The sequence below is a fragment of the Castanea sativa genome, chromosome 10 (genome assembly GCF_040712315.1).
Source record: "Castanea sativa cultivar Marrone di Chiusa Pesio chromosome 10, ASM4071231v1".
Classification (NCBI taxonomy): Eukaryota; Viridiplantae; Streptophyta; class Magnoliopsida; order Fagales; family Fagaceae; genus Castanea; species Castanea sativa.
The window spans coordinates 4,420,569-4,446,640 of NC_134022.1; the positions used below are offsets into that span (position 1 = coordinate 4,420,569).

Here is a 26,072-nt window from a genome sequence, read left to right on the forward strand (position 1 = left end):
TTATTGCTAACTCCAATAGGTTATTCAAGAAAAAATATTAAGACAACAAAATTTCTGAGTACATGGTGATTTTTTTTTTTTTAAAAACAGCAACAAAGAATCTGGTTTATGCCATGCACTTTTGTAAGCTGACAACACTGCATTAACTAAATAGACGTCATGTTACAAAGAAAACATCAAGAGAGATTTTTTGTGCTCCTCTGTTTCAGCATTGCATCACAGACCTTTACAGAGTCTGCGTTGTCTCTTACATTATGTACTCGTACAATATTTGCTCCACCCAAAACACCGGCAGTGACACAAGCAATCGTGGCAGGATCTCTCTCATCTGCAGCAATTCGAGAGCAAATGTGACCTAAAAATTTCTTTCTAGAGGGTCCAATCAGCATGGGAGCATGAGAGACACCAAAACTTTTCCTTGCAATCTCGGCACGAATGTTTGGTAATCCCACTAGGATGTCCAAATCATGTTCAGTTTTCTTTGAGAATCCAATTCCAGGGTCAATAATTACCCTCCAAGCTGGGATACCTGATAATTCTACATCCTTAACCCTCGAGTATATTTCAGATGCTACCTGCTTACAAACATCATCATACTGCACGTTTTCACTATTTTGCATTGTATGCGGTTCCCCTCTCATGTGCATTGCAATATATGGAACCCTAAGGCCAGCAACCACCCTAAGCATGTTAGAATCTAATTGCCCAGCAGATACATCATTTACAAGATGAGCCCCTTTGCTAACTGCTTCAGAAGCAACTTTTGAATAGAAAGAATCAACTGATATGAGCTTTCCCTCTGCCTCCGGCATCCCTGCAACAGCTTCTAAAACAGGCATTAGTCTATCTAATTCTTCTTCAGCGGATATCCTAGAGGCCATTGGCCGTGTAGATTGAGCACCAATATCGATCATATCAGCCCCTTCAGAAATCATCAAGCGAGCCTGAGTAACTGCAGCCTCCACAGAGACAAACTTTCCTCCATCACTAAAACTATCTGGGGTCACATTAAGGATACCCATGACAGAGGTTCTCTGTGACCAGTCCCATAAACCACTTTTAATGGGTAAAACCCTTTTCATGCCTTCCTTTCCAATAAGGGATTCACCACCCATTTTCTCCCAAACCTCTAAAAGTCCACCCGATAGCAGTGAAAAGGAATGCCAACAAGTAGCTGTATCACAATCAGCAGATGATCCCAATAAATCCATTAGAGGGGCCATTACAAATGGTCTCTCCCAAATTCTTTCATGGGGTATGGTAAGAATATCAGAGTGGACCTTGAACTTTCCATAGAACAATATATCCAAGTCAATTGGCCTTGGACCATACCTTATACCACCGAAACGACCCATGTCCTTTTCAATTTGCTTGAGCACTCCCAGTAATTCATGTGGGCCGAGTTTAGTAACGGCTCTGACCGCAGAATTGAGAAAGTTAGGCTGATCAGTCACATATGCCGGAGCTGTTTCATACAAACAAGCATGTCTTGTAATATTTATGCCTGATTTGTTCATCAACTCCAAGGCATTATTAAAATTATCTAGTCTATCTCCCACATTGCTCCCCAAAGCAATCACTACCTCCTGCTCTGGAGAATGAACTTCAATTGAGGCATCTGTGGATGAATGGAGGTAGGAAGAACGCAGTGCTGAAGAGAAGATGAAAACAAGTACATAGAAAATGGCTTTAAATAACTTTACCCGAAAAAAAAGGAGGCAAAAACCATTACTTATGTCATTTAGATGCCATTTTTATTTTATTTTTATTTTTAGAATCAATGAATTTAATAGGGTATCTGAACTCACAAATTGGATTTTCATTACCTCTACAATGCCTGGTTAAACCACTGAAGCGATGTTTGGTGAGCACAAGCTGCTTCAAAATATTCATATCAGGAGTGGCTGCTCAACAAAGTTTAAATTGAAGTAAATATTATAGTAATTCTTTTCAGTCTGCAAAGTTTCATAATAAATGAAAACACAAGTCATTTCTTGTAAAATTAAAGTCAAAAAGAGTTCCCTTTTCTCAACACCGTTGACGAAGTACATTGAAAAACCTAGCAGGCAAAAAACCAAGCATGCAAATCCATGGACAGAACTAAGCTAAGAAAGAAGACTACAAAAGCAAATATCAGAATTAACCATTTCCAATTAAGAACTGAGCATTGTCTCAGGTTTGCTATAATCTAAAGTCTAAACAGCTGATTATCAGGGGAAAAAAAGTTTAAACAGTTATATATTCTTCCCAGCATTCAATTTCCTATGAATTAGAAGAAGAAAAAAATGCTTAACTAAACGAGCAATGCTAAAAACAACTATTTTCACAACATTATTTACGACTTGCTACTTATCGAATATATATATATATATATATATATATATATATATTATTTATAACTTGCTAAGGTGACAGGTTGTGATTGGAGCAAAGAGTCTTCTTCTAGAATAATGTCGCGTAGCCCAATCTCATGGGCAAATTTTATTGCTTGCACTGCTGTTGTAGAAGGAGACTCTTTGAGTGTGATTAAAAAGCTTCTGGCTCATGAGGAAGACAGTTCATGGTGGGAAAATTTAGTACAAGAGGCGAAGATAGGGCTAATGCAGTTCCGAACCTGGGAGGTAAGCCACACCAGAAATGAGGCTAACAATGCAGCTCATATCCTTGCTAGACATGCACAGGGAATCGATGATTGTGAAGCTTGGTTAGAGGATGTACCTTATTTCCTTTCTAAACAACTGCAATATGGTGTAATGCAGATGAATATTTAATTTGATAATGAATAGCCCAATCTCATGGGCAAATTTTATTGCCTGCACAGCTGCTGTAATTGCTGGACCCTTATGGCTTAAAGCAGCTATGAGCATCCCTTTTGCATCCCGCACCAGTACACCAACTCCAGATACTCTTGCTCTCTAAAAACTGCACCATCAAAGTTAACTTTATACAATGGTGTTCTTGGCGGCTTCCAACTCTAATCAATTGTGTTCCATTGCGAAGGTTCATGTCTCACACCTCTTAAACACACTCTCTTTATATTCTTGCAGGTGTGCATAATTGCTTCTCAGGTTATAGAACTTGGAGGCTTACTTATTTGTTTAAACATCCAACTCTTCCTTGACTTCCATATCATCCAGGGCACATAATGAACTGTTCAATTGTATCTTTACCCATCTCTAAAATTCTCCTAAACAAACTCATAAAATCTAGGTAACTAGGGGTGGTCCAGCCGAGTGAGACATCGCTGCATGACCATATGTTTTGCACCTCTTCACATCCCCATAATGCATGATAGTGTCTTCGTCACTCAATTTGCAACTTGGACTTCATGGTTGATAAAGCACTCTCTTTTTGCACAGGTTTGCACACATTGGAAGGATCTCATTACAGGCTCTCCACACAAAAAACTTCACTTTATTCTATATCTTCATCTTCCAAATTATACTCCAAATCTTATCCCTAGAATTACCATTTGAGCTTTGGCCTCCGTCAAATTATACTCCTCTCGCTAAATTTCCCACTGCTAATTGCCCAAATTGAAATTCTTCTATCCCTTGTGAGTTTGAACTAAAAGGAATTTTAAGAATGACCTCTATATCCCTCTTCCCCAGCAAGTTATCCAATCTATCATGATCTATTATCACTGTTTTATAAAAATAGCTTACTCGTAAATCTTCCATCCCCAAAGGCATTCATCTCAATACTTTTAAAGTACTAGGTATGGGAAGCCATCTACCACTCCAAACCTTAACATTTGCCCCACAACCTATACACCATCTACTTCCTTTCTCTATCACACTCTGCGCCTCTAATATACTCTTCCATGTGAATGATAAATTGGACTTCCATAAAGGAGCAATGTGGACAGTATTTTGCTTTGAGAAGAACAAAAGCCAAGGAATCTTATCCCGAGCTCCTTACAAAGTGTTGTTGGAAGTTTAACCACACTAATTGCTTATGTGGGAAATGCTTGGGCAACAACTTTTATCAATACCCTTTCCTGCCTTAGACAACAATTTCCCCTTCCACCCTTGAATCTTCCTCCACACTCTCTCCTTTATACCTTCAAAAGTTTGAAGTTTAGCCCTCCCAATGAGTGAGGGGAGATCCAAGTACTTCTCGTTTCCTAATAGTTTGTACCCCAACAATGTTTTGTATTTGGCCTTGGATCTCACAATTAGTATTTTTGCTAAAAATAGCTTTGTTTTTCTTACATTAATCTGCGCGGGCATCGATGAGGAATGCACTGCAACTCAAGATATTATTCTTAATATTAACAGCCTTGTAAAAAGGAACTTGGCTTTGGTTAATTGGTGTTGCTTATGCTGTTGCAATGGAGAAACAGTGGATCATCTTTTATTTCATTGCAAGTTCACACACGCCTTATGGAGTGAAGTGCTTTTGATGTTTGGTTTGCAGTGGGTGATACCAAGGACAGAGAATTATTTGGGGTTACACTCTTCTTCGGTTTGGAATATGGTTCCAGCCTGTTTGATGTGACTAATTTGGAGGGAACGGAATACCCGCACTTTTGAGGACATTGAGAAATTTGCGAAATTTTCGAAGTCTTTACTACTACTAGTTGGGACATTGTGTGGGTGGTCTCATACTTGGGGTTTTACACAATGTATTTCCATTTTTGATTTCGTGCATTCTATCTCTGTTTGATTTGTTTCTAATACATTTTGTTCATCATTGTGAACATGACGTACTTTTTTTAATGAAGATATCTATTATCTATCAAAAAAAAATTGTTGACCCAAGGCCCTATCATAAGAAGAGATGAGTTCCAATGCTACTTTTATCAAGCACCAAACACAACAATCCACATTGACAATTGTGACAAAAATTGCCAAAAAAAAATTGTGTCCCTATACTTTTTAAAGAAAAATATAAGTGAGTTTTTTCAATTTAACACGCAATCAATAATATAAAAAGAATAATTATGTTCTTAAGTCAGCGAAGTAACTAAATATTTGCCAATTTACGCAAAAAATATTTAAAAAGGTTCATATTATAAATTATATTAATCTTAAAATTTTATATATTCCCTTTTACTAACAATACATAAATAATTAAAGTAGGCTTCTTCACAACTAACAATGGATGAGAATTCTGGGATCAAGATCATATCATGTTCTGGAACAATAAACCAACCATTTAAGGAGCTATCAACATGGTAAGGTAAACATCTTGTTAATCTCACTCCCCTAAGGAACTCACTTCAAATACAGATATAATCATATAATTAATAATTAGCCTAAGAAAATGGTCCTCGCCCAAATTATACCACAAGAAATGTAAATGACCTCTACGATTATCATGAAAGACCATATTAAAGTTACCCGGAGAAGAGACCATATAGAACTCCCTAGGCTTCAACCATCAAACATATATACTAACACATCATCCAGTGTATATTTGTGCACATCTATAGTAGAATCAAATAAAAATCTGCAGAAACTTATTCAAAATGCACCCTATAGCTCGAAAAAATCAACATAGGCTAATCTGACATCTTGAATAACAATTACTTTAGTCACAAAAAACATGTTAGTTACATTCATGTTTCATTTCGGAATTAAAATTTTCACATTCCAACAATTATTTGATTGAAAAAGTCATGAATGGTTGTCATTGCCTTAAGAATATAATGGATAATGATCATGATACCATAGCATTGCTTTAAACAGATGAATTTAGACATTGAAGGCTACACAACTTATAGCCCCCCAAAAGATACATTTTTTTCTAAGTAGAAAGTTCACTTTTTTTTTGCTCTTATTTAATGCTAACAAAGAAACAAAAGTTGGGTCTTTTATGAAGGAAGATTACAAACCCAGAATTAAAATTCATAAAGCAAAAGTGAAAATATATAAAAAAGATGAAAAAGAAGCTCCATAAAGTTTTACAGCAATAACAGAGCAAAGAAAAGCTCATTGAGCTCTAAGAGAAGAAAAAGATGGATTACCTGGGAAAATTTGAAGCGGTTGATTTGCTATCTCTCTCTCCTTCACTCACGATTGTTTGGTTGTTTGTTCTTTATCTGTCAATCTCAGCCAACCACCGTCGGTGGCTGCGACGCTTTCTTTCACTCTCCGGCGAGTAAGTCCCCCCTTTCTGCTCTCTGCTCTCTGTCTCTGTCTAATCTATTTTCATCTTTGGAAGGATGTGGATTCGGGTTGAGATGTAAAATATAATTGGACCCGATCCACACACCAAACATGGTGGCTTGAAATCAACAAAACCAAAAAAAAAAATCATCTAGGTACCCATGTGGGATGTAAAAGTTAATTGGTATTTTTCTTCTATAACTTTTGGACCTTTTTAACTTTTTCACCCAATTGGGGGAGAAAATCTCCTATGCCAGACGAATGAGATCCATCACATGAGTGGAACATATGAAAGCCTATCACATAAGTGGAGCCTACATGTTAGTGAGACATAGGCTTCTACGTCCGAATCATAAAAGATTTTTTTTTAATAATTACATGGTGCAATAGATTTCAATCCTCAATTGGTTCTTGGAATGCAATGATTGTTCGTCATCTTCAAATGGAGCTACACATTGAAGCTTTCAACTTCCTCAAATGGTGTAAGAAAACCTTAACATGATTAGATAGTGGGGGAAAACCAAGCTGAGATTCAAAAGAATTAGGTCAAGCTGTACTAACTTAAAGTATTTGGGTCAAAGAAAGAGTATTTATGGTTTCATAATTGAAAGACAGGCAATATTCTTGTACAATATTGGTTCTCAAGAAATAAAGAATCTTCCATTTAGAGGGCTTCTAAACTCTAACCACAAAGAGCATGCTAGAGTTTACATGGAGAGCCTGGTTTCATTCACGGGTGGATATGTATTTCAATATAATCAAGCTCCTAATGATTTGTATAACATATTGCATCTTATTGTATTCTAGTGTTAATGCTTGTTAAAGTTCAATTATGCTTAGCTTTTCGGTTGATTGGAGTGAGGGCTTAGATTTTTAGATTTGTAGGTTCGCTTGAGTATATTTGGCGGCGATTGAAAAGGCTTGCAAAAGTTGTTGCAATCTTGAAAAACCATATTTTTTAGGAATTCCTTGAAATAGAACGGAATAACCCTCAAGAACAAGAATCTCGTGAATTTAAAAAGTTCAGAACCATTTTTATTTGAAACTTTTGATAGTCATCATCCTTCCTTTCTATTTCATTTGATTTTGAAATTCTTGGAAAGTTTGAGGTTTTGGAAATTTTCAAGATCTTGAAAATCTTGTTCAATGCATGCACAAGAAAGATTATGTTACTCAAACGAATGTAAAAGTTTTCTTCTCTTATGATAATATATACATATAAGCCTGAAATTGTGGCTAGTCATGGGCACGAAATAGTGTAATACAAATCCCTATCTTGGATTAAACTATGCATTTAGTAGGGGTGTGCAAAAAACCGATGAACCGAAAATTTAATGGAAGAAGTGGGAAAAGTTGTGTAAAAACAAATAAGGAGGGTGTGGTTTTCAGGATCTTGAAGCTTGTACCATGGCATTGCTTGCAAAACATGGGTGGAGGCTAATGCATGAGCAAGATTCTTTGGCTTTTGTTTTTCTCAAAGCAAAATACTGTCCACATTGCTCCTTTATGGAAGCTAAGTGGATGTCCAATGCATCATTCTCATGGAAGAGTATTTTAGAGGCGTAGAGTGTGATAGAGAAAGGAAGTAGATGGTGTATAGGCTGTGGGGAAAATGTTAAGGTTTGGGGTGGTAGATGGCTTCCCACACCTAGTACTTTAGAAGTATTGAGATCAATACCTTTGGGAATGGAAGATTTACGGGTAAGCTATTTTTATAAAACAGTCATAATAGGTGTTGGGCAGGGGCGGAGCCACGTAGTGGCTTGGGGGGCCCAGGGCCCTGCACACACAAAAAAAAAAAAAAAAAATCCACTAAAGTATATATAAAAAATAATTGGGCCCCTCAATTTTGGACATCCAGGCCCCCCCCCCCCCATAGCCCATATACTCACTGTTCTCCCAAGCCCAGCTGAAGTTTTAGGTCTACTCCAAATAATAAAATAATTGGCCCACTTACATCAAGTCCAATTGTCCAAACACTAACAACAAAATTACACTTTCTCTCCATCTCAAAAAACTCACCCACCTGACCCACGGAATCCCATTGTTCCCTTTACATATATTCTTTCTTTCTTTTTTTTGTCTTCTTTGACACACTTCCTGACTTCCACTTTTCAGTCCCACTCCCACACTCCCACTCCACTGCCTACTAGCCCCCAAACCTAACTCTCTACATCAGTCCCCTCCTCTGTCCTCACAGGCCGAAAAAAAAAAAAAAAAAAAATCTTGGTGAGTTCGGTGTTTCATGTTTGTGTTTTCAGCCTGTGAGCCTATCACTTGCTATCAGGTAAAAAAAAAATGATTGAGACCTAGTTGGGTTTTTAAGTTTTTACTTTGAAAAAAATGTAATTTTCATATGCAAATTTGGTTAAAGTTGATTTTTTTGCTTAATTTTGTTGTTGTAGACTATGGTGAATAATTTGAAAGATGCACATGAATTGATTGATACAGCCAAAACTCAACTCTCAGCATCAGTCCTCTGTCCTTACAGTCCAAAAAAAAATCCTGGTGAGTTTGGTGTTCGTGTTTTCAAACTGTCACTTGCTATCAGGTAAAAAAAAAAATGATTGAGACCCAGTTGGGTTTTTTAGTTTTTACTGTGAAAAAAAAAATGTGATTTTTCATATGGAAATTTGGTTAAAGTTGTGATTTTTTTGCTTAATTTTGTTGTTATAGGTTGTGGTGAATAATTTGGAAGATGCACATGAGTTGATTAATACAGCGATTCGACTTCATTAAAGGAAAGCAAGCTTGTTTACAGTTTATATTAGTATAAGCTGTAATTAGTGGTGAGTTTTCTTCTCTTTAATTGATATTGTGGGTGTTGTTAAATTGTTTGGTTTATGTTGTGTATTTGTGTGTTTAATTTTTGCTTTTGTTTGCTTAATTTTTGCTTTTTTTTAAGAGGTTATTCTTAATTAAAAAAAAATACAGGAAAATTTTAATAATAGGAATGATGATGGGTCGACTGTTTAAATTATAGTGGAAATTTTGTTTTTTTCTTGAGTATGAATAACATTTATATAATTAAGTAATAATTTCTAATTAAGATTTTATTTTTTAAGTTCTTTTCAGGTTAATTTTTGAGTCATATTCTTAAAGCTAAAAGAGTTATGAGCAAACAAAAAACAATTGATGCATTCTTTAAGAATCAAATGTTAGCAATTCAGAATTTAGGACACTTATGGCTATAGAAATAAATATTGATACTTCAATGCCTGATGAACACCCCTCCAAATGTTCAAGAATTCAATCTGAAGAGGTAGATTGTGATCCAAGATCACGTAAACAAAAATGTGAATTTCCTATTAACAAACAAGATGAAATCCGACGAGTTTATCTCAAAGAAGGTCTATATCAATATAAAAATATAGACTGTCTATACAACGATGATAATCATCATCGTCGAAAATCGGCCCCTCCATGTAAAAAATCCTGGCTACGCCCCTGGTGTTGGGATCGTGATAGATTGGATAAGTATTCCAATATTCAGGACCCATTAAAGAATACTCTCCATGAATTACTTGCAAACACTAGAGTTTTAGAATGTATAAATCTAGAAGCCTATAAAGTTTACTCTCAGTTGCTTATACTTTTGAAAATCAATATGAACAAGAACAACAATTTTTTTTAGATGAATCAAAGATAAATTCAATACTAAAGAAAAATGAATACAATTTCTATAACTCAACTAAATTTACTATCATAAAAACTACAACAAAACCATAGTACAAGACAGCAAATAACAACACTATTACATATTAGAGAAGAAGAAATACATATAAATTCATTTTTTTAATAAGTAAATTAAACTAGTTTGGTAACTTATAAACAATAGCTAGAAAATCCTCTTTAGTTCTTGAAGGAATCAAGGTTTCAATGAACAATCAAACTAAAAAATGCACATTAATAAAAAATAATAAAAAACCAGAAAATCCAGAACTCACATTAATAATCAAACACAATTCATTCAAAAAAAATTAATAGAATTAAAAAAGAAAATTTAGTTATCTTTGAATAAAACAAAAGGAAAGTTAGTTCTAACCGATGAAGTGGTAGAGACTAGGTGGGCCGACGGTGGAGACAGAGGAGGATTTGAGGTGGTTGGCCAGTGGTGGAGATAGTACAGGATTTGAGGTTGGTCGGCCAACGATGGAGATAGGAGGCTTTGGGTGATCGATTGGAGTTGGATTTTGGGTTACAGTTTACAGAGAGAGAAGTAAATGAGAGAGAGAGAGATCATACGTATAGAATTTTTTAGGGTTTTTAGTTTTTATTTTTTTAATAGGTGGTGTAGTTAACCAGGGCTAGTTGAGTTAAGTTTACTTAAGTAATCATGTGCAATGCACATGCCATTTTTTACGCATGTCATCTTATTAGAGCAGTTTGTAGCTTAAGGCTACAACTGGTTTTGTAGCTAAACTTTGTCCTAAAAACAATCCCATTTTGAGTCAATTATAAAAATTATTAGGAATGTGAATTAATTATTGGATCAATTTTCTTAATGTAATCACATGAATTTTCCATTCATAATTACTAATAAAAATTAATCTCAATGGTCAATTTGATGAATATAAAATTGCAAAAGGTTATAAATAATAATTGAAATTGCAATAGAGTGTTTTGCACACATACCTAAGATCGATTAGAGGGTTTCATGGGAATAGAAGATTCTACTTTCCCTTTGAAAAAACATAATGAAAAATGGAAAATTCTTAGGTAGTCCCTGAGTATAGTGAAATGGTGCTCCCTCCTCTCACATTCATGATGGATCCCATCATGAATTTAATGAGCGGACCCCACTATGAATGTGAGAGGAGGGAGTACTATTCTTCGTGCTCCGGGAGTACCTAAAAATTACTCATGAAAAATTATTAGTAATGATAATATACATTAAAGACTCATAAGAAAAATAGTAAACGTGACATAAATTACTCATAAAATGTGCCAACTACTTAGTACCAAATTACCAATACATAAATAAATGACAAACTTCAAATTTCAAAAATACAAGTTCCAAGTTCCGAGACCAAAATTAGACATAAAGTTCCAAATTAACAAATCTATCATTGGCTATGATGAAGCAGAATATCGTCAGTTGAGGAAGGTTCGTCCAGATGAATGCCAGCCGGTGGTAGTCCGTCCAGGTGATGACTATATCACTTCTGCGAATAAGATAGAAGCTTCTTTACTCGGTCACCGGTGCGGTGCCTGCCACAACACCTCCAATGCCAAAGTTAGCACAAAAGAAAATAGAGTTTTATAAAGGAATCGCTTTGTTTTTCGTATAATTGTGTTTTTCTGCCCCTTATGTGGGTGGTGCAAAGGCTTTATATACCTTTTTTGGTGTCTAGCCGTTGTGGCATTAATTCATAGCTTAATGGTGCTCCTAGCCGAGTAATGGGTCTTTAATATGCTTCCAACGGTCTACCCAGCTGGTGTCGTAACCACTCGAGGTATTACTGCCGGCATTGAATCATTTTGGTATCATCGTCAGTGACGTGGCAATGTTTCTCTCGTCATGAGGGAGTATAGGTCGTCTGTAGCATTATACCCGTCCATGAGCCCTTCTCGTCATTCCCATCAGATGCCCCTGGATCATGTGGTCGACGTGACATGTCACGTCGTCTACAGAATGCGAATTGTTCGAACATGTCGTCCACAGAATGCGAATCGTTTGAGCTGCAGGCGACTTTTGGGATTTCGTGCTGTAATAAAGGTGTAGTGACGGTGCCATTCTGGTTGTTGCCATGTGGCGCTTACTGGTGGGTGCAGTTACTGTTTCTTTTGTGCGACCCTTGGGTTTCTCGCCGATTTATGGTTTTCCTGGGCTTCGTGTAAAAACTCCCTCTTTTCCTTTTCTTTTTTGTTTTTCATCTCCTAAAATTCCCTATTTGTGCTCTGACCTTTCCTATCTCTTTGATTTCTTCTGTAAACTGGTGCGCATTCTCCATTTTTCCAAAGCTGGTGCGAGGCAGGGTTCTCTATCTTCTCCGTCCGAGGTATGTCCTTCCCCTTTCGATCTTTCCTTTCTTTTTCCCTTTCTTTTTTTTTTTTAAGCTTTTTCGGTCTTTCTATGATAGATAGTTCTGAGGTTTGGACCATTTGTCCTTCAGTTTCTTTCTTTTTTGCACGCTTACGAGGGTTTGTAGGTGTTTTTCCAAGCCTTGAGGGTTTTGTTTCAGAGGGTAACGGTTTGGGAGTAGCGGTGGCCAATTTGTTGCCATTGCTTCGTCTGTCCGTCAATTGGTTGGGGAATTTGTTAAGGGAGTGGGTAGAGATGTCTGAGGTGAGGACTAGTGAGCTCGAGACCGAGTTGTCTTCTAGTGACGACCCAGTGGGGGGAGACACCGCCGTCTCTTCCTTTCGGGAGGTCAGGACTTTCCATGCCCTTAAAGAGGTATGTGGGCTGGATTCCGAGACTCTAGGTCGATTTAGGGATAGATTTCAGTTCCCGGAGCGGGTTAGGGTTCGTTTGCCCACCAAGGAGGATCGGGCTTGTCATTCCTTTCCTGGGGAGGTTTGTTTTTATGAGTCTTCCTTTATCTGCGGGTTGAGGCTCCCGGTCCATCCTTTTTTCATGGAGTTGTTAGACCGTTACAGTATTGCTTCGGGGCAGCTTATGCCTAATTCCTGGAGAATACTAGTCAGCTGTATAGGGATATAGCTGGCCGCTACGGATGGTGGAGAGCTTAGGGTGGATGAGCTCACCTATTTGTACCGTCTAAAGGAGTCTAAAGAGTCGGGTACTATGAGCTAGTCCCATGGGAAAAGAGGACCAGGATCGTCCGAAATCTACCCTCGTCTTTCAGGTACTGGAAGTCCCGGTTCTTCTTTGTGTCGGGGGACGATTTTGAAACCCCCTCTGGAGGGGTTTGGGGTGAACTCCCGAGGCTATCTCGTCAGTGGAGGACCCCAACCTTAGGTGCGTCATTACTTATTCCCGTCAACCGAGTTTCATTGAACTTGATTTTTTCTAGTTTTTAACTTCTCTGTTCATTGTTTTGCGCAGTAAAAAGGCACCCTAAGCTCAAGAGCAGGTATAAGGAACGTGTAGAGAAGGCAATCGAGTACGCGCGAACGATTGAGGATTGGGACGACCTGGTGGATCCGCGAACTCTCGCGTTCTATTGCCTCGGCCCAGAACCTTCTGCTTTTGTCTTGCGCAACCTCAGGATTGAGGGCAAAAAAAGTAATTTTCGCCTCGTGTATTCCTTTCTCATGTATGTTTCTTTCACATGTATGTTTCTTTCAGATGTATGCTTCTTTCTTGCAGAGATGACGACCAAATTTAACAAAGGCATGTATGACAAGATGAGGGCCAAAAAGGACGAACCTCTGTCCCACCTCGGGAAGAAAGTGGTACGCATTACTGGGAAGGGCCCTCCGGTTACTTCTGCGGCTTCTGTCACACATCTTGCCTTCGGGACTGACACGACGAGGTCTGCCTCTCCCGCTGCCTCTATCAAGGAGATCCCCACTCCTGCTTCTAAGAAGCAGCGAACTTCAGACAAGGGGAAGGAGAAGGTTGATTCTCAATCGTCATTAATCTGGGACGATGAGAAACTAGCTGTGGACAGGGCTCGTGAGATTGTGACGGCAGAGGACTTAAGGGTCTTTTCAGGCTCATCGACAAAGGACCTCGTGGATCGTCATTTGCACAAGCTAGTCCAGGTAATACCCTTGTGTCATTTTTGCTTCATATGCCCGTCCACTTCCCTTTTTTTTTTTTTGAATGTGACCTCCCTGTGCGTTCTACAGGTGTTGGGGGAGAGTATTCATCTTTCCTCCGAGTATTTAGCTCAGGAGGCCAAGGTCGAGTCTTCTTTATCGCAGATATCGGTCTTGGAGATGGATAATTCAAAGCTGAAGAAGGAGCTTATAACTGCCATGGGTGAGGCCAATACTGCAATGGAAGAGGCTAGGAAGCTTCAGGACGACCTCAGAACTGAGCGGCAGTTGGTTCTAGAGAAGGACGAACAACTTGCTTCTGCTTGGGAGAGGCTGAAGGGAGTTGCTACGAGGGCCATAGAGGGCTTCCAGCAAACTGAAGAGTACAACTCTGTCCTCTTCAGCTGGTACTTCAAGGGATTCAAGCTGCTGTGGAGATACCTGATCAAGCACCCCTCTGGAGTAAACTTGGAGACGTTGGATATGGAGGAGGTGGATAAAGAGATGTCTGCTGACAAGGCTGCGCAGCAATCGGCTCCTGATGCTAGTGCCCCAGAGGAAGTTCCTCCTGTTGATGAAAGAGACGACGAATGAAACTTGTTATATTTTCTGTTTTTTTTTTTTTTGGGTGCGCCCTTTGTATTTTGGGCTTTAATTTGAGAACAATTTTATTCGTATTTTGAGAATGCTACTTTCGTTTCAAAGTAATCTCTTGGTTTCGTAGCTACTTGCTTTGTTATCTTCAATTTTATTCATATTTTGAGGATACTACATGTTTTGTTGCCTTTACTTAGAGCAATCACTTAATCAGTAATATACATCCGTTATTGCGGAATCCTTTCACTTAGAATTTTTGAGACAATCTTTCTGTCTCGTCAGTAATGCATATCCGTCAGTGCAGGATCTCATAGAGATTTTTTGGAGACATTCTTTGTGTCTCGTCAGTAATATACATCCGTCGATGCGGAATCTTATTACTTAGATTTTTGGGAGACATTCTTTGTGTCTCTTCAGTAATGTACATCCATCGATGCGGAATTTTATTACTTAAATTTTTGGGAGACATTCTTTGTGTCTCGTCAGTAATGTACATCCATTGATGCGGAATTTTATTACTTAGATTTTTGGGAGACATTCTTTGTGTCTCGTTAGTAATGTACATTCGTCGATACGAAATTTTATTACTTAGAATTTTGGGAGACATTCTTTGTGTCTCGTCAGTAATGTGGACTGGCCTGTTAGCACGACTGTATTGGGTAGGCAATGTTTTTATTAATTTCAGAAAAGTGAATACATTAGCTTGTTACACCTTTTGATGGTACTTCTTTAAATGCTCAATGTTCCATGGTCGAGGAAGCACTTTCCCGTCCAAGGTTTCCAGGTGATAACTGCCTTGCCTGGAGTAATGAGTGACTCGGTATGGTCCTTCCCATGTGGGGCCGAGCTTTTCTTGGGTGGAGTTTCTAGTTGCTGTCGTCACCTTCCGCAGGATGAGGTCACCAATGTAGAGTCGCCTGAGCCTCACCCTTCTATTGTAGTACTCGGTCATTTTCTTCTGGTATTGTGCCATCCTGTCCAAGGCTCTGTCTCTTACCTCGTCCAGGCAGTCCAGGTTTACTCGTAACTGCTGGTCATTGTTTTCATCATGGAATGCTTCTCGTCTGATGCTGGTTACTCCTACTTCGACCGGAATTACTGCTTCAGTGCCATATGTAAGCCTGAATGGGGTTTCGCCTGTCGGAGTTCTCGCCGTGGTTTTGTAGGCCCATAACACGTTGGGTAATTCTTCTGGCCAGGCACCCTTCGCGTCGTCCAGCTTGGTTTTGATTATCTGGAGCAATTTCCGATTCATTACTTTTGTCTGCCCGTTCACCTGTGGATGCCTAGGGGATGAGAACTGATTTCTGATGCCGAGGCTGGAGCAAAAATCTCTGAAGCCTTGGTTGTCAAATTGCCACCCATTGTTCATGACAATCGTCCGTGGGATCCTGAACCTACATATGATATTTTTCCACACGAAGCTTCAGATTCATGCTTCGGTGATAGATGTTGTTGCCTCTGCTTCGACCCATTTTGTAAAGTAATCAATTGCAACGAGTAGGAATCTTACCTGACCTTTTCCCGGGGGTAGTGGCCCGACGATGTCGATTCCCCATTGTACAAATGGCCACGGGGATGATATGGTCATCAATTTCTCCGCCGGGAGTCATTGGATGTTCCCAAATCTCTGACACTTGTCGCAATTTTTGACGAGCTACACTGCGTCCGCTTGGACAGTTGGCCAGAAATAACCTGTTCGGATGACTTTGCTCGCCAAGGACCTGGGGCCAGCATGGTTCCTGCACACACCTTCGTGTATTTCTTCTAAGATGTACCTGGCTTCGTCCTCGTCGACACACTTCAGGTAGGGTAGGGAATAGCCTCTTTTGTATAGGCGGTCATTCAGAATCGTGAATCTGGTTGCTCTCTGCTTGATTTTCCTGGCGTCTTTGGGATCTTGGGGGAGGCGCCCGTCTTGGAGGAAGGACATGATTGGCGCCATCCAGCTGTTTATGCTCTGGATTGCGAATGTCGAGATTTCTTCGATGCTGGGGCGTTCTTGCATTTCCATGGTCAGCTCCGCGCATGCTGGCTCATCTTCTGACAAGGCTATTTTCGCAATCTCGTCTGCTTCCATGTTCTGGCCTTTTAGGATCTGCACGAACTCCAGTTTGTCAAATTCCCGGGCCAAATGCTTTGCTATCTTGAGGTATTTCTGCATTCTTTCCTCCTTTGCTTCGTACTCCTCTCTGATCTGTGCTATTACTAGCTTCGAGTCACTTTGGACGACCAGGTTTTTTGCTCTGATTGCCTTCCCTAGTCTCAGCCCTGTTAATATTCCTTCGTACTCTGCTTCGTTTTTGGTGGCTGGGAACTTAAGTCGAACCCCATATCTGAGTTTTTCTCCGTCGGGAGTTGTTATAACGATCCCTACTCCCCCCCTTTTTTGGGCTGGTGATCCGTCAGTCTGGATCGTCCATTGTTCTAAAGCATCTTCGCGGTTGTCATCGTCGTTAAGGGTGAACTCGGCAATGAAATCTGCCAAAGCTTGGGCTTTGATGGCAGTTCTGGGAAGGTACTCGATGTCAAACTGGCTAAGTTCCACTGCCCATTGAACCATTCTCCCGGCTGCCTCTGGCTTGTTCATGGATTTCCTGATCGATTGGTCCGTCATTACCAATATTGGGTGTGCTTCGAAGTATGGTCGCAGCTTCCTTGAAGCTACTATTAAAGCGAATGCAATTTTTTCAATCCTGGGGTACTTGGCTTTTGCTCCCTAGAGGGCTTGGCTTATGTAATAAACTGGCAGCTGTTTCTTGTCTTCCTCTCTGATCAGGGCCGCGCTGACGGCTGTGGCTAACGCTGCCAGGTATAGGTAGAGGCTTTCCCCTTCCTTTGACGGACTTAGTAGGGGTGGATTGCTTAGGTAGCGTTTTAGCTCTTGAAACGCAGCTTCGCATTCGTCAGTCTAGGCGAAAGCTTGCTTCAACGTCTTAAAAAAGGGGAGGCATTTGTCCGTTGCTTTGGAGACGAACCTATTCAGTGCAACAATCCGCCTCGTGAGCTTCTGGACATCTTTGACGGACTTCGGTGACGTCATGTCTAGTATGCTTGTACCTTCTCTGGATTTGCCTCTATCCCTCTTTGGGACACCATGAATCCCAAGAATTTCCCTGATACTACCCCGAAAACACACTTGCTGGGATTCAACTTCATCTGATATCTCTTGAGGGTGTTAATGTTTCTTCCAAGTCGTCCAGGTGTGCCAGTTCCATTTTGCTCTTGACGAGCATGTCATCCACAAATACCTCCATGTTCCTACCAATTTTCTTGCTGAACATTTTGTTTACTAATCTTTGGTACGTTGCCCCCGCATTCTTCAGTCCAAAAGGCATTACCTTATAGCAGTAGAGCCCCTGGCTCGTGATGTAGGCGATTTTTTCTTGATCTTCCTCAGCCATCTTTATTTGGTTGTATCCTGAAAAGGCATCCATGAACGTCAGGATTTTATGTCCGGCCGTGGAATCCACCAGCTGGTCTATCCTAGGTAAGGGGAAACTATCCTTTGGGCATGCCTTGTTTAGATCCATGAAATCTACACACATTCTCCTTTTTTTTTTTGCTTTCTTTACCAGCACGACGTTGGCAACCCACTCGGGATAATACACTTCCCTGATGAAGTCTGCCTGCAACAACTTGTTAACTTCGTCGTTGATCGCCTGGCTTCGCTCGGGGGCAAAGACGCGGCGCCTCTGTTGGATGGGTTTTTTTTCGGGATCTACATTTAATTTGTGCTGAATCACTTGTCGTGATATGCCGAGCATATCCTCATGACTCCATGCGAAGACGTCCTGGTTTTTCCTGAGGAATTGAATAAGCTTCATTCTCATTTCGGGGCTTAGTGCTATCCCTATCCTCGTCATCTTCGCGGTTTCCCCCTCAACGAGCTCGACGGCTTCCAAAGCCTCTGCTTTGTCTTCTTTCTCCTTCTCGATTGTCCATGTGTGATTCTCCTTTGTGGCCAATACAGCTTGGTAGCATTCCCTGGCCAGGACTTGATCTCCTTTAACTTCGCCAACACCGTCCTCAGTTGGAAATTTCACCTTTAAGCAATATGTGGACGTGACCGCCTTCCACCTGTTGAGTGTAGGTCTGCCAATGATTACATTGTACGCCGACGGGCAGTCTACTACCAGAAAGTCCAACTGACGTATTTGTTGCTTTGGGTAAGTTCCTATCGTGACTTTTAGTGTTACTATGCCCCTGGGGTATACCTTGTCCCCGCTGAAGCTGACGAGAGGGGAGTCGAAGGGACGCAGTCTCCTGGGATCAAGTTTCAACTGCTGAAAGGCTGGCAAGTACATAATGTCTGCGGAACTGCCGTTGTCTATAAGTATCCTCTTGGTGTTAAATCCCTCGATCGTGAGTGTTATAACTAGGGGGCTGTTGTGTGGCTGCTTTACTCCTCAAGCATCCTCTTCGTTGAAAGACATGTCCTGGTTTGTTCGTCTCTGCTTGAATAGGGGTTACATATGGACGCTATTCACTTCTCTCTGGCATGCTTTCTTGAGGGACTTGCACGACCCTCCCGTCGGTGGCCCTCCTGCAATCGTGTGTATTTCTCCAATCACGTCATGTGGTAGTTGAGAAGTGCTGACCCCATTTTTTGACGAAGACTCGCGCTGGCCCTTGCCTTCGTCTCTAAACCTGCTGGGTTCTCCCTTCTTTACATACTTCTGCAATTTTCCTTTCTTTATCAGCTCTTCTATTTGTCCTTTCAAGTCTCGGCAATCCTCCGTGTAATGGCCGTGATCCTTGTGGAATCGGCAATCTTTGTTCTTGTACCACACGTTAGGAGATGAATGTAAAGGCCTTGGCCACTGAAGGTAGTGTTGATCCTAGATTTGTGTCAAGATTTTGTCAACAAGCATAATCAGAGGGGTAAATTTTACCGTTCGTGGCGTCTTTTCATCCTTTCGTTTGTCTACGTCACTTCCCCGACGGTTTGGACGCTCCCTCTTTTGCCCCCTACGTTCGTCCTCGTGCCTTCCCTCCTTTTTTGACCTGCTCTCGTCCATAATGGCTGCCAGCGCGTCCTCGGCATTCATGTATTTTTGCGCTTTCAGGAGGATCTCTGCCATTGTCAGAGGCGGATTCTTTGCCAACGAGACGACGAATTCCCGAGACCTAAGCCCTGCCTTAAATGTCGTCAGCTGTACTTTGTCGTCTGCATCGTCCACTTCTAGGGTCTCTCGAGTGAAGCGCTTCATGTACGAGCGCAAGGTCTCTTTCTCCCCTTGCTTAATAGTGAGCAGGTGATCCGCGGGTCTCTTAGGACGTTGCCCTCCGACAAAATGGCGCAGAAAGGCGCTACTTAACTGTTCGAAGTTGTCAATAGATGAGGTGGGCAGCCTCGTGAACCATTCCCTACCAGCCCCCTTTAGTGTGGTAGGGAAGGAACGACACATTATCTCGTTAGGGGGCTATTGAAGACCCAATGTCATCTTGAAGGTATTAAGGTGATCTTGGGGGTCCTTGAGTCCGTCAAAGGGTTCGAGCTGAGGTAACCGAAACTTTCCTGGTATTGGCCGTTCTAAAACTGCCATGGTAAAGGGTGAATCTGTTGCCCTGACCATCCTATCTAGGCTTCGATCCGTCTTCTCCTTGATGGCATTTTTCAGCTCATTCATCTCCTTTCTCATTTCCTGGAGGAGATCAGAATGTTGTTCCTCCGGAGTGATGGTCCTTCGTCGGTCAGTTCTCCCGTGGCTATCTCCTTCGTCTTCTTGGACCGCTCTCGATCGGTTCTCTTCCTGCTGAAGTTTTTGTCTCATTTCTTCATTCTGTCTGGTGAGCTCTTCCACAGTGGCCACAAGAGCTTGAACTTGCTGAGCCAAGGCTACTGAGTCTTGGTTGGACTCCATCTGGATATTGAAGTTGGTAGGAACTGCGCTTTCGGATCGTAGTACGAGAACGTTGTTCCCACAGACGGCGCCAAACTGATGAAGCAAAATATCGTCAGTTGAGGAGGGTTCGTCCAGATGAATGCCAGCCGGTGGTAGTCCGTCCAGGTGATGACTGTATCACTCCTGCGAATAAGATAGAAGCTTCTTTACTCGGTCACCGGTGCGGTGCCTGCCACAACACCTCCGATGCCAAAGTTAGCACAAAAGAAAATAGAGTTTTATAAAGGAATCGCTTTGTTTTTCATATAATTGTGTTTTTCTGCCCCTTATGTGGGTGGTGCAAAGGCTTTATATACCTTTTTTGGTGTCTAGCCGTTGTGGCATTAATTCCTGGCTTAATGGTGCTCCTGGCCGAGTAATGGGTCTTTAATATGCTTCCAACGGTCTACCCAGCTGGCGTCGTAACTGCTCGAGGTATTACTGCCGGCATTGAATCATTTTGGTATCATCGTCAGTGACGTGGCAATGTTTCTCGTCATGGGGGAGTATAGGTCGTCTGTAGCATTATACCCGTCCATGAGCCCTTCTCGTCGTTCCTATCAGGCTATAAAAATAATATCATCCCAATTCCAAAGTTATAAAGATTTTGCAAATGTTTCAATTGTGTTAAGATAATGAGAAATTTAAAAAAAAAAAAAAAAGATAATGAGAAATTTCAAACCCTTCAAAACCTATTACAACTTGATCAATAGGGTTAGACAATCCTAAACTTACCATAGAGAGACATAATTACAAATAATTATAATAGCTTTAATGGATGTCGATTTTGTTTCTTAGAGGCTATATGAACGATCTACACCAATCCAAATTGATTTTATGAGGTAGGATAGCAAGGATTTTATGGAGTAGGATCATAGGGTCTTACATTCAATTATCTAATATTGTGATCACTAATCACATGCGGTTCTTACCTTATAAAAGATTCTACACAGATTTGGATCATTTTTATAGGGTGGGATTGTAGGATCTTAGGATTCTACGATTTAGGATCAAGATTCTAACAACCATAGTATACACACAATATCCTTTATAACTGAAATCATGACTTGAAGTCACGTTTTCAAATTAGAAATATTGACTTTTAAGTCACGATTTCAGTTAAAAATGACAGTATAACTGGTTTTTTTTTCTTTTACATTTTGGTCTCTTCCCTATATGCCTAGACTTTCATTTCTAGATGTCAAACACACTTCTATTATTTGACTCTTTTTGAAAGTTAAAATAAAAAGTTATTTTTTAATTGATAATAACTTATGAACAAATGTAAATAGGTCTTATTGGGTTTGCATTGATTTAAGATTGATCTCATCTTCTCTCATTGTTGATTGATCCCTTCAGATAATTGAAAAGGTAAACTTAATCCACCAGTCATAATTTTATCAATTACGAGTGATAAACAAACTAATTATATGCATTACATATGATCACTAAATTAAAAAATTAATTTTTAAAAAAAATAATTATATGCATTACAAATGATGACTTAATTATAAAAATCATTTTTGTAATTAAAACATATTTTAAAATTTAATGAAATCAAGTTAAAATAAATAAAATAATACAAATTTCTAAAATTGAAAACACTCTAACTAATAAAATTGGTTGATAATAAGACAACTCTACCTTATTATCTAAATTAATTTGTTGTGAACAATAATGAGATATACGTATAAGTCATAATCATTTTGTTGTGGCTTATGTCACTTGGCTTTAATCTTGCATCTATAGTAATAATTGCTTTCTCATTGTCTTGAAGGTTGCATCCATGAATCGCTCTTTGTTTCGCGAGTTGCTTCTTGATGACTCAGATGAGGATGAGATAATCGAAGAACTTGTTATGGAAACATCACAACCTAAACGTCGTCGCTCTATCCGACGTAATCATTGGTAGGCCATGAGAGGCTTTTTCTTGATTATTTTGCTCTCACGCCAATATATCCACCTGCTTTATTTCGTAGGAGATTTCGGATGAAGCGTTCTCTTTTTCTTCGTATTCAAGCTAAGGTAGAAGCTCATGACTCTTACTTTATCCAAAAAAGAAATAGTGCTAACAAACTTGGTTTATCTTCATTACAAAAGATAACTGCTGCACTTAGAATGCTTGCGTATGGAGTATCGGGTGATTTGGTAGATGAATATGTGCGAATTGGAGAAACTACTGCATTAGAAAGTTTGAAAAAATTTGTTACTGCGGTAATTGATGTTTTCTTTGAGGAATACTTGAGAAAACCAAACAATGAAGACATTGCTAAACTGTTAGCTCATGGCAAACGCCGAGATTTTCTAGGTATGTTAGGTTCAATTGATTGCATGCATTGGAAATGGAAAAATTGTCCATCTGCATGGAAAGGTCAATATTGTGGTCATATTTGTGAGCCTACTATTATTTTGGAGGCAGTAGCATCATATGATCTTTGGATATGGCATGCATTTTTTGGGTTACCTGGGTCAAATAATGATATTAATGTGTTAGAGCGGTCTCATGTATTTGATGAATTTGCTGAAGGACATGGTCCTGCAGTACATTACTCAATCAATGGTCATGACTACACAATGGGATATTACCTTGCTGATGGCATATATCCAAAGTCGGCAACATTTGTGAAAACAATCCCAGCTCCACAAGGACCTAAGCGAAAATTATTTGCAGCAGCCCAAGAGGTGTATAGGAAGGATGTTGAGCGTACATTTAGAGTGCTTCAAGCACATTTCGCTATTGTCCGTGGACCTGCACGATTTTTCCATCTTGAAACACTCCAAAAGATCATGAAAGCGTGCATAATTCTCCATAACATGATTATTGAAGATGAGCGGGATGATAATGAAGTGGTAGACTTGGATTATGAACAAATTGATGGAGTGGATAATCCTCCTATGCAAGTGTTATATGAACAAAATAATGGATTTCTATCATACATTGAGAGGTATGGACGCATTAGAGACCGAGAAATTCATTTTCAACTTCAGAAGGACCTTATTGAACATTTATGGCAATTGCAAGGCGAGTTGTAGGAACTTGTGCGAGTGTGTAAGTTTTATTGTAATTTGGTTTAAGTTATGTGTGTGAGTAATCTATGGACTACATTGTTCCAGCTATAATATGTGTTCTATTTTATATGTTTTCTTATAAAGTTCCTCTATTTCATAATTTAGTTTGAGTTTTGTATATATATAATTTGGGGTTAAAACAAAATATTATTGTTACTCTAGTTTCTTATTTGTTATCATGATAATTGAGAAATTGTTTTAGTAAAAAAAAAATGTATAAGTATAATTTGGGGTTAAAAAAATCATTTGTTAACACTAGACGATTATTTGCTATCATATGGTGGCAACAGTGGTGGAAGAGTCAGTGACGGCGGCGGCGGCTGTGGAAGAGTCAGTGGCGACGGCGGTGGTGGAAGAATCGATGGTCGCGGCGGTGTTGGGCGGCAATAGCGATTGCGGTGGCAGTGGAAGAGTCGGTAGTGGCGGCGGTAGCGGTTGCGGGTGGTTTTGATTGTTGTTTATTGTAATGGATATATTATTTTATTGTAGTAGATATATTATTTTATTGTAATGTTTATATTATTTTATTGTGTTGAAAGTTAAAATAAATCCACTGCTACAATATATTTTGTAAAATGAATAAGTAAAATAGATAAAGTAACTTTTTGTGAAATTAAAGAACTAAATTTTTAGCTCTACTATTGTGAATGCTCTAAAGTATGTGAATACAAAATTTTGGGGGATGACACCTTCTTTTTCCAGCTGAATCACTTCACTTTACTGCGAAGAATCGAAAAGGGTACAATGGAATATTCCCCATCTCCAATGTTCCACCCTCACGACAAAAACAAGAGCCTACACCAACAACAACAAAAATAAGCCCATTTAGCAATATTTTATGGACTACAAAATTCGTAGGGATGTAGCTATGCTTGGACCGGGGGGCAATGGCCCCCTGGCCCAATGAGAGAAAGTAAAATATAAAATATATAAAGTTTAGTTTTGAATTTATATGCTCTATTTTTGTTCAATGCTTCCATGCTTTTACAAAAAGTACACTTTCTTTATTCAAATTTTCATTAAATTTTTATTCTTTTTGTGAGTTTCTGTCTAGATTCTAAATGATTTATGAAATTTATCTTAAAGTATTAGCATAGGATAATTGCAGCTTAAGTTTTTGACGAAATTCCCCAAAGAAGCTTGGGATAAAAAAAATTAAAAAAACACACACACACACATATTCTTTTATAAGTAGCTTGGATAAAAAAAAAAAACATGGTTGTCTTTGAGTTAATCTAGAGCTACAATATGAAAGTTTAGGCTATAGTAAATTTTTTAAGCATTTGGGTTTGAGTATACCTGCCCCCCCCCCCCCTCCTCCTCCTCCCCCCTCACTCTAAATCCTAGTTCCGTCCCTGAAAATTTGCATCTCTAAAAACATAACAAGCTTCACACAAAGTGATGGACTCTGAGCATCTTTTATTTCTTACACTCATTTGTTTCGATGTTAATAATTTTAAAAAAATGAGTTATTTTTCAAAATGTCTTCTTTTTTAAAACTATCTTATTTTTCTATATTTGGTAATGGCCTTAAAATAAGATATATATATATATATATATATATATATATATATATATATATATATATATATATATTCAACAATTTCCATATTACCTTTTAACTTTTTAAAAAAATAAGTTATTTTTCAAAATGTATTTTTAAAAAAAACTATCTTATTTTCCCATATTTGGTATCGGCATTAAAATAAGATATATATATATATATATATATATATATATATATATATTCAACAGTTTCCATATTACTTTTTAACTTTCTTTATTTAACCAGTGTAAAATAGAGTTGCTTTCTGAAAAAAATTTAGTGAGAAGCAATTTCTAAAAAATTAGTCATATTTTTAATAAGATTTTCTGTTGACCAAAGATAGTTTTTAAGATTTTCTGTTAACAAAAGATGATTTTTCTTGAACTCATTTTTCTGATGCTACCAAGTATTAAAAAACGCAAAAAACTATATTATTAAAAAGTTTTCCATCGAAACTACTAATAACCTGTTCAATGGACAAGTGAGATTGAAAAGTTCGTGCACCATTTTTTTTTTAATGTTTCGTCATTAATTGAGTCTCTAGGTAACGTGTTTTGTACCAGTGGTTCATGCACGATTTTTATTTTCTCTCTTTCTCCCTCACTATTTTTTTTTTTCTTGAGAAGGTTTACAGCATGCGTGATCTTGAAATTTTATTCTTCATCAATTGATAATGATTGGTGTCACATAACATAAAAAATAAATTTCTTAATTATTCTTGCGTTAGCAAAAAATTTGCAAAAATATTAAATCCAGAATTTAATGTCCCAGAATTTTATGGAACTTGTCAAGCCTTTTCCTTGAAACCGTTGGACTCAACCAAATTTGTTATGAATTTGAAGCAATATAAAGTATAAACTATGCATCTTCAAATCTCTAAACTGGACAGTGAAGCTATATATTCTAGGATATACAAATGCTTGCTAACATGATTGGAAAACCAAGTCAAACATTGGCAAGTAGGAAGTTGCATATCTCGCGAATTGAAGCAAAGTTCTATTGGGCTTTTCAAGGGTAACTTGCATCTGACTATGCATGCAGTAAGGTGAAGGTCAACATGAATATGCAGTGGAAGAAATTAGAGAACGCACATGATTGTAAAAATCCATTGGTTGCATGTTTAACTTTCTAATCAAACAAAATTAAAAAACAAAAAATAAACAACACAACAAAAAAGAGATGAGGAAA

General features: G+C 38.9%; 5 protein-coding genes across 5 annotated transcripts; 1 reads left to right on the plus strand and 4 right to left on the minus strand.

Moving 5' to 3' along the window:
* Positions 1–6,393, minus strand: LOC142613707 (folate synthesis bifunctional protein, mitochondrial-like). Its single transcript, XM_075786169.1, has 3 exons — positions 5,972–6,393; positions 1,827–1,904; positions 1–1,651 (listed from the first exon to the last, which is right to left on the minus strand). Exons 2-3 carry the CDS (start codon positions 1,891–1,893, stop codon positions 177–179), a joined length of 1,542 nt encoding a protein of 513 aa, XP_075642284.1. The 5' UTR covers positions 1,894–1,904; positions 5,972–6,393; the 3' UTR covers positions 1–176.
* Positions 6,394–16,038: 9,645 nt separating this feature from the next.
* On the minus strand, positions 16,039–16,998 carry LOC142611893 (uncharacterized). Its single transcript, XM_075784045.1, has one exon. The coding sequence runs from the start codon at positions 16,996–16,998 to the stop codon at positions 16,039–16,041; it is 960 nt and encodes a 319-aa protein (XP_075640160.1).
* A 538-nt stretch (positions 16,999–17,536) lies between these two features.
* On the minus strand, positions 17,537–18,688 carry LOC142611894 (uncharacterized). Its single transcript, XM_075784046.1, has 2 exons — positions 17,957–18,688; positions 17,537–17,701 (listed from the first exon to the last, which is right to left on the minus strand). Exons 1-2 carry the CDS (start codon positions 18,686–18,688, stop codon positions 17,537–17,539), a joined length of 897 nt encoding a protein of 298 aa, XP_075640161.1.
* Positions 18,689–18,850: 162 nt separating this feature from the next.
* Positions 18,851–19,792, minus strand: LOC142611895 (uncharacterized). Its single transcript, XM_075784047.1, has 2 exons — positions 19,277–19,792; positions 18,851–19,222 (listed from the first exon to the last, which is right to left on the minus strand). The coding sequence occupies exons 1-2, from the start codon at positions 19,790–19,792 to the stop codon at positions 18,851–18,853; spliced, it is 888 nt and encodes a 295-aa protein (XP_075640162.1).
* An 869-nt stretch (positions 19,793–20,661) lies between these two features.
* LOC142611896 (uncharacterized) lies at positions 20,662–23,789 on the plus strand. Its single transcript, XM_075784048.1, has 4 exons — positions 20,662–20,704; positions 22,182–22,577; positions 22,764–23,291; positions 23,629–23,789. The coding sequence occupies exons 1-4, from the start codon at positions 20,662–20,664 to the stop codon at positions 23,787–23,789; spliced, it is 1,128 nt and encodes a 375-aa protein (XP_075640163.1).
* The last annotated feature ends 2,283 nt before the right edge of the window (positions 23,790–26,072 follow it).

Coding starts and splice junctions, on each gene's coding strand:
- LOC142613707 (XM_075786169.1), bottom strand. CDS start 1,893: ATGAATATTTTGAAGCAGCTTGTGCTCACCAAACATCGCTTCAGTGGT. Junction 1,652..1,826: donor TTTAACCAGGCATTGTAGAG/GTAATGAAAATC, acceptor TCTTCTCTTCAG/CACTGCGTTCTTCCTACCTC.
- LOC142611893 (XM_075784045.1), bottom strand. CDS start 16,998: ATGACGGACCAATCGATCAGGAAATCCATGAACAAGCCAGAGGCAGCC.
- LOC142611894 (XM_075784046.1), bottom strand. CDS start 18,688: ATGTACTTGCCAGCCTTTCAGCAGTTGAAACTTGATCCCAGGAGACTG. Junction 17,702..17,956: donor GGGTTGCCAACGTCGTGCTG/GTAAAGAAAGCA, acceptor TTTGGACTGAAG/AATGCGGGGGCAACGTACCA.
- LOC142611895 (XM_075784047.1), bottom strand. CDS start 19,792: ATGTGTCGTTCCTTCCCTACCACACTAAAGGGGGCTGGTAGGGAATGG. Junction 19,223..19,276: donor ATGAAAAGACGCCACGAACG/GTAAAATTTACC, acceptor ACACAAATCTAG/GATCAACACTACCTTCAGTG.
- LOC142611896 (XM_075784048.1), top strand. CDS start 20,662: ATGCTTCCAACGGTCTACCCAGCTGGCGTCGTAACTGCTCGAG. Junction 22,578..22,763: donor CAAACGCCGAGATTTTCTAG/GTATGTTAGGTT, acceptor TTAATGTGTTAG/AGCGGTCTCATGTATTTGAT. Junction 23,292..23,628: donor ACATTTATGGCAATTGCAAG/GCGAGTTGTAGG, acceptor TGGTGGCAACAG/TGGTGGAAGAGTCAGTGACG.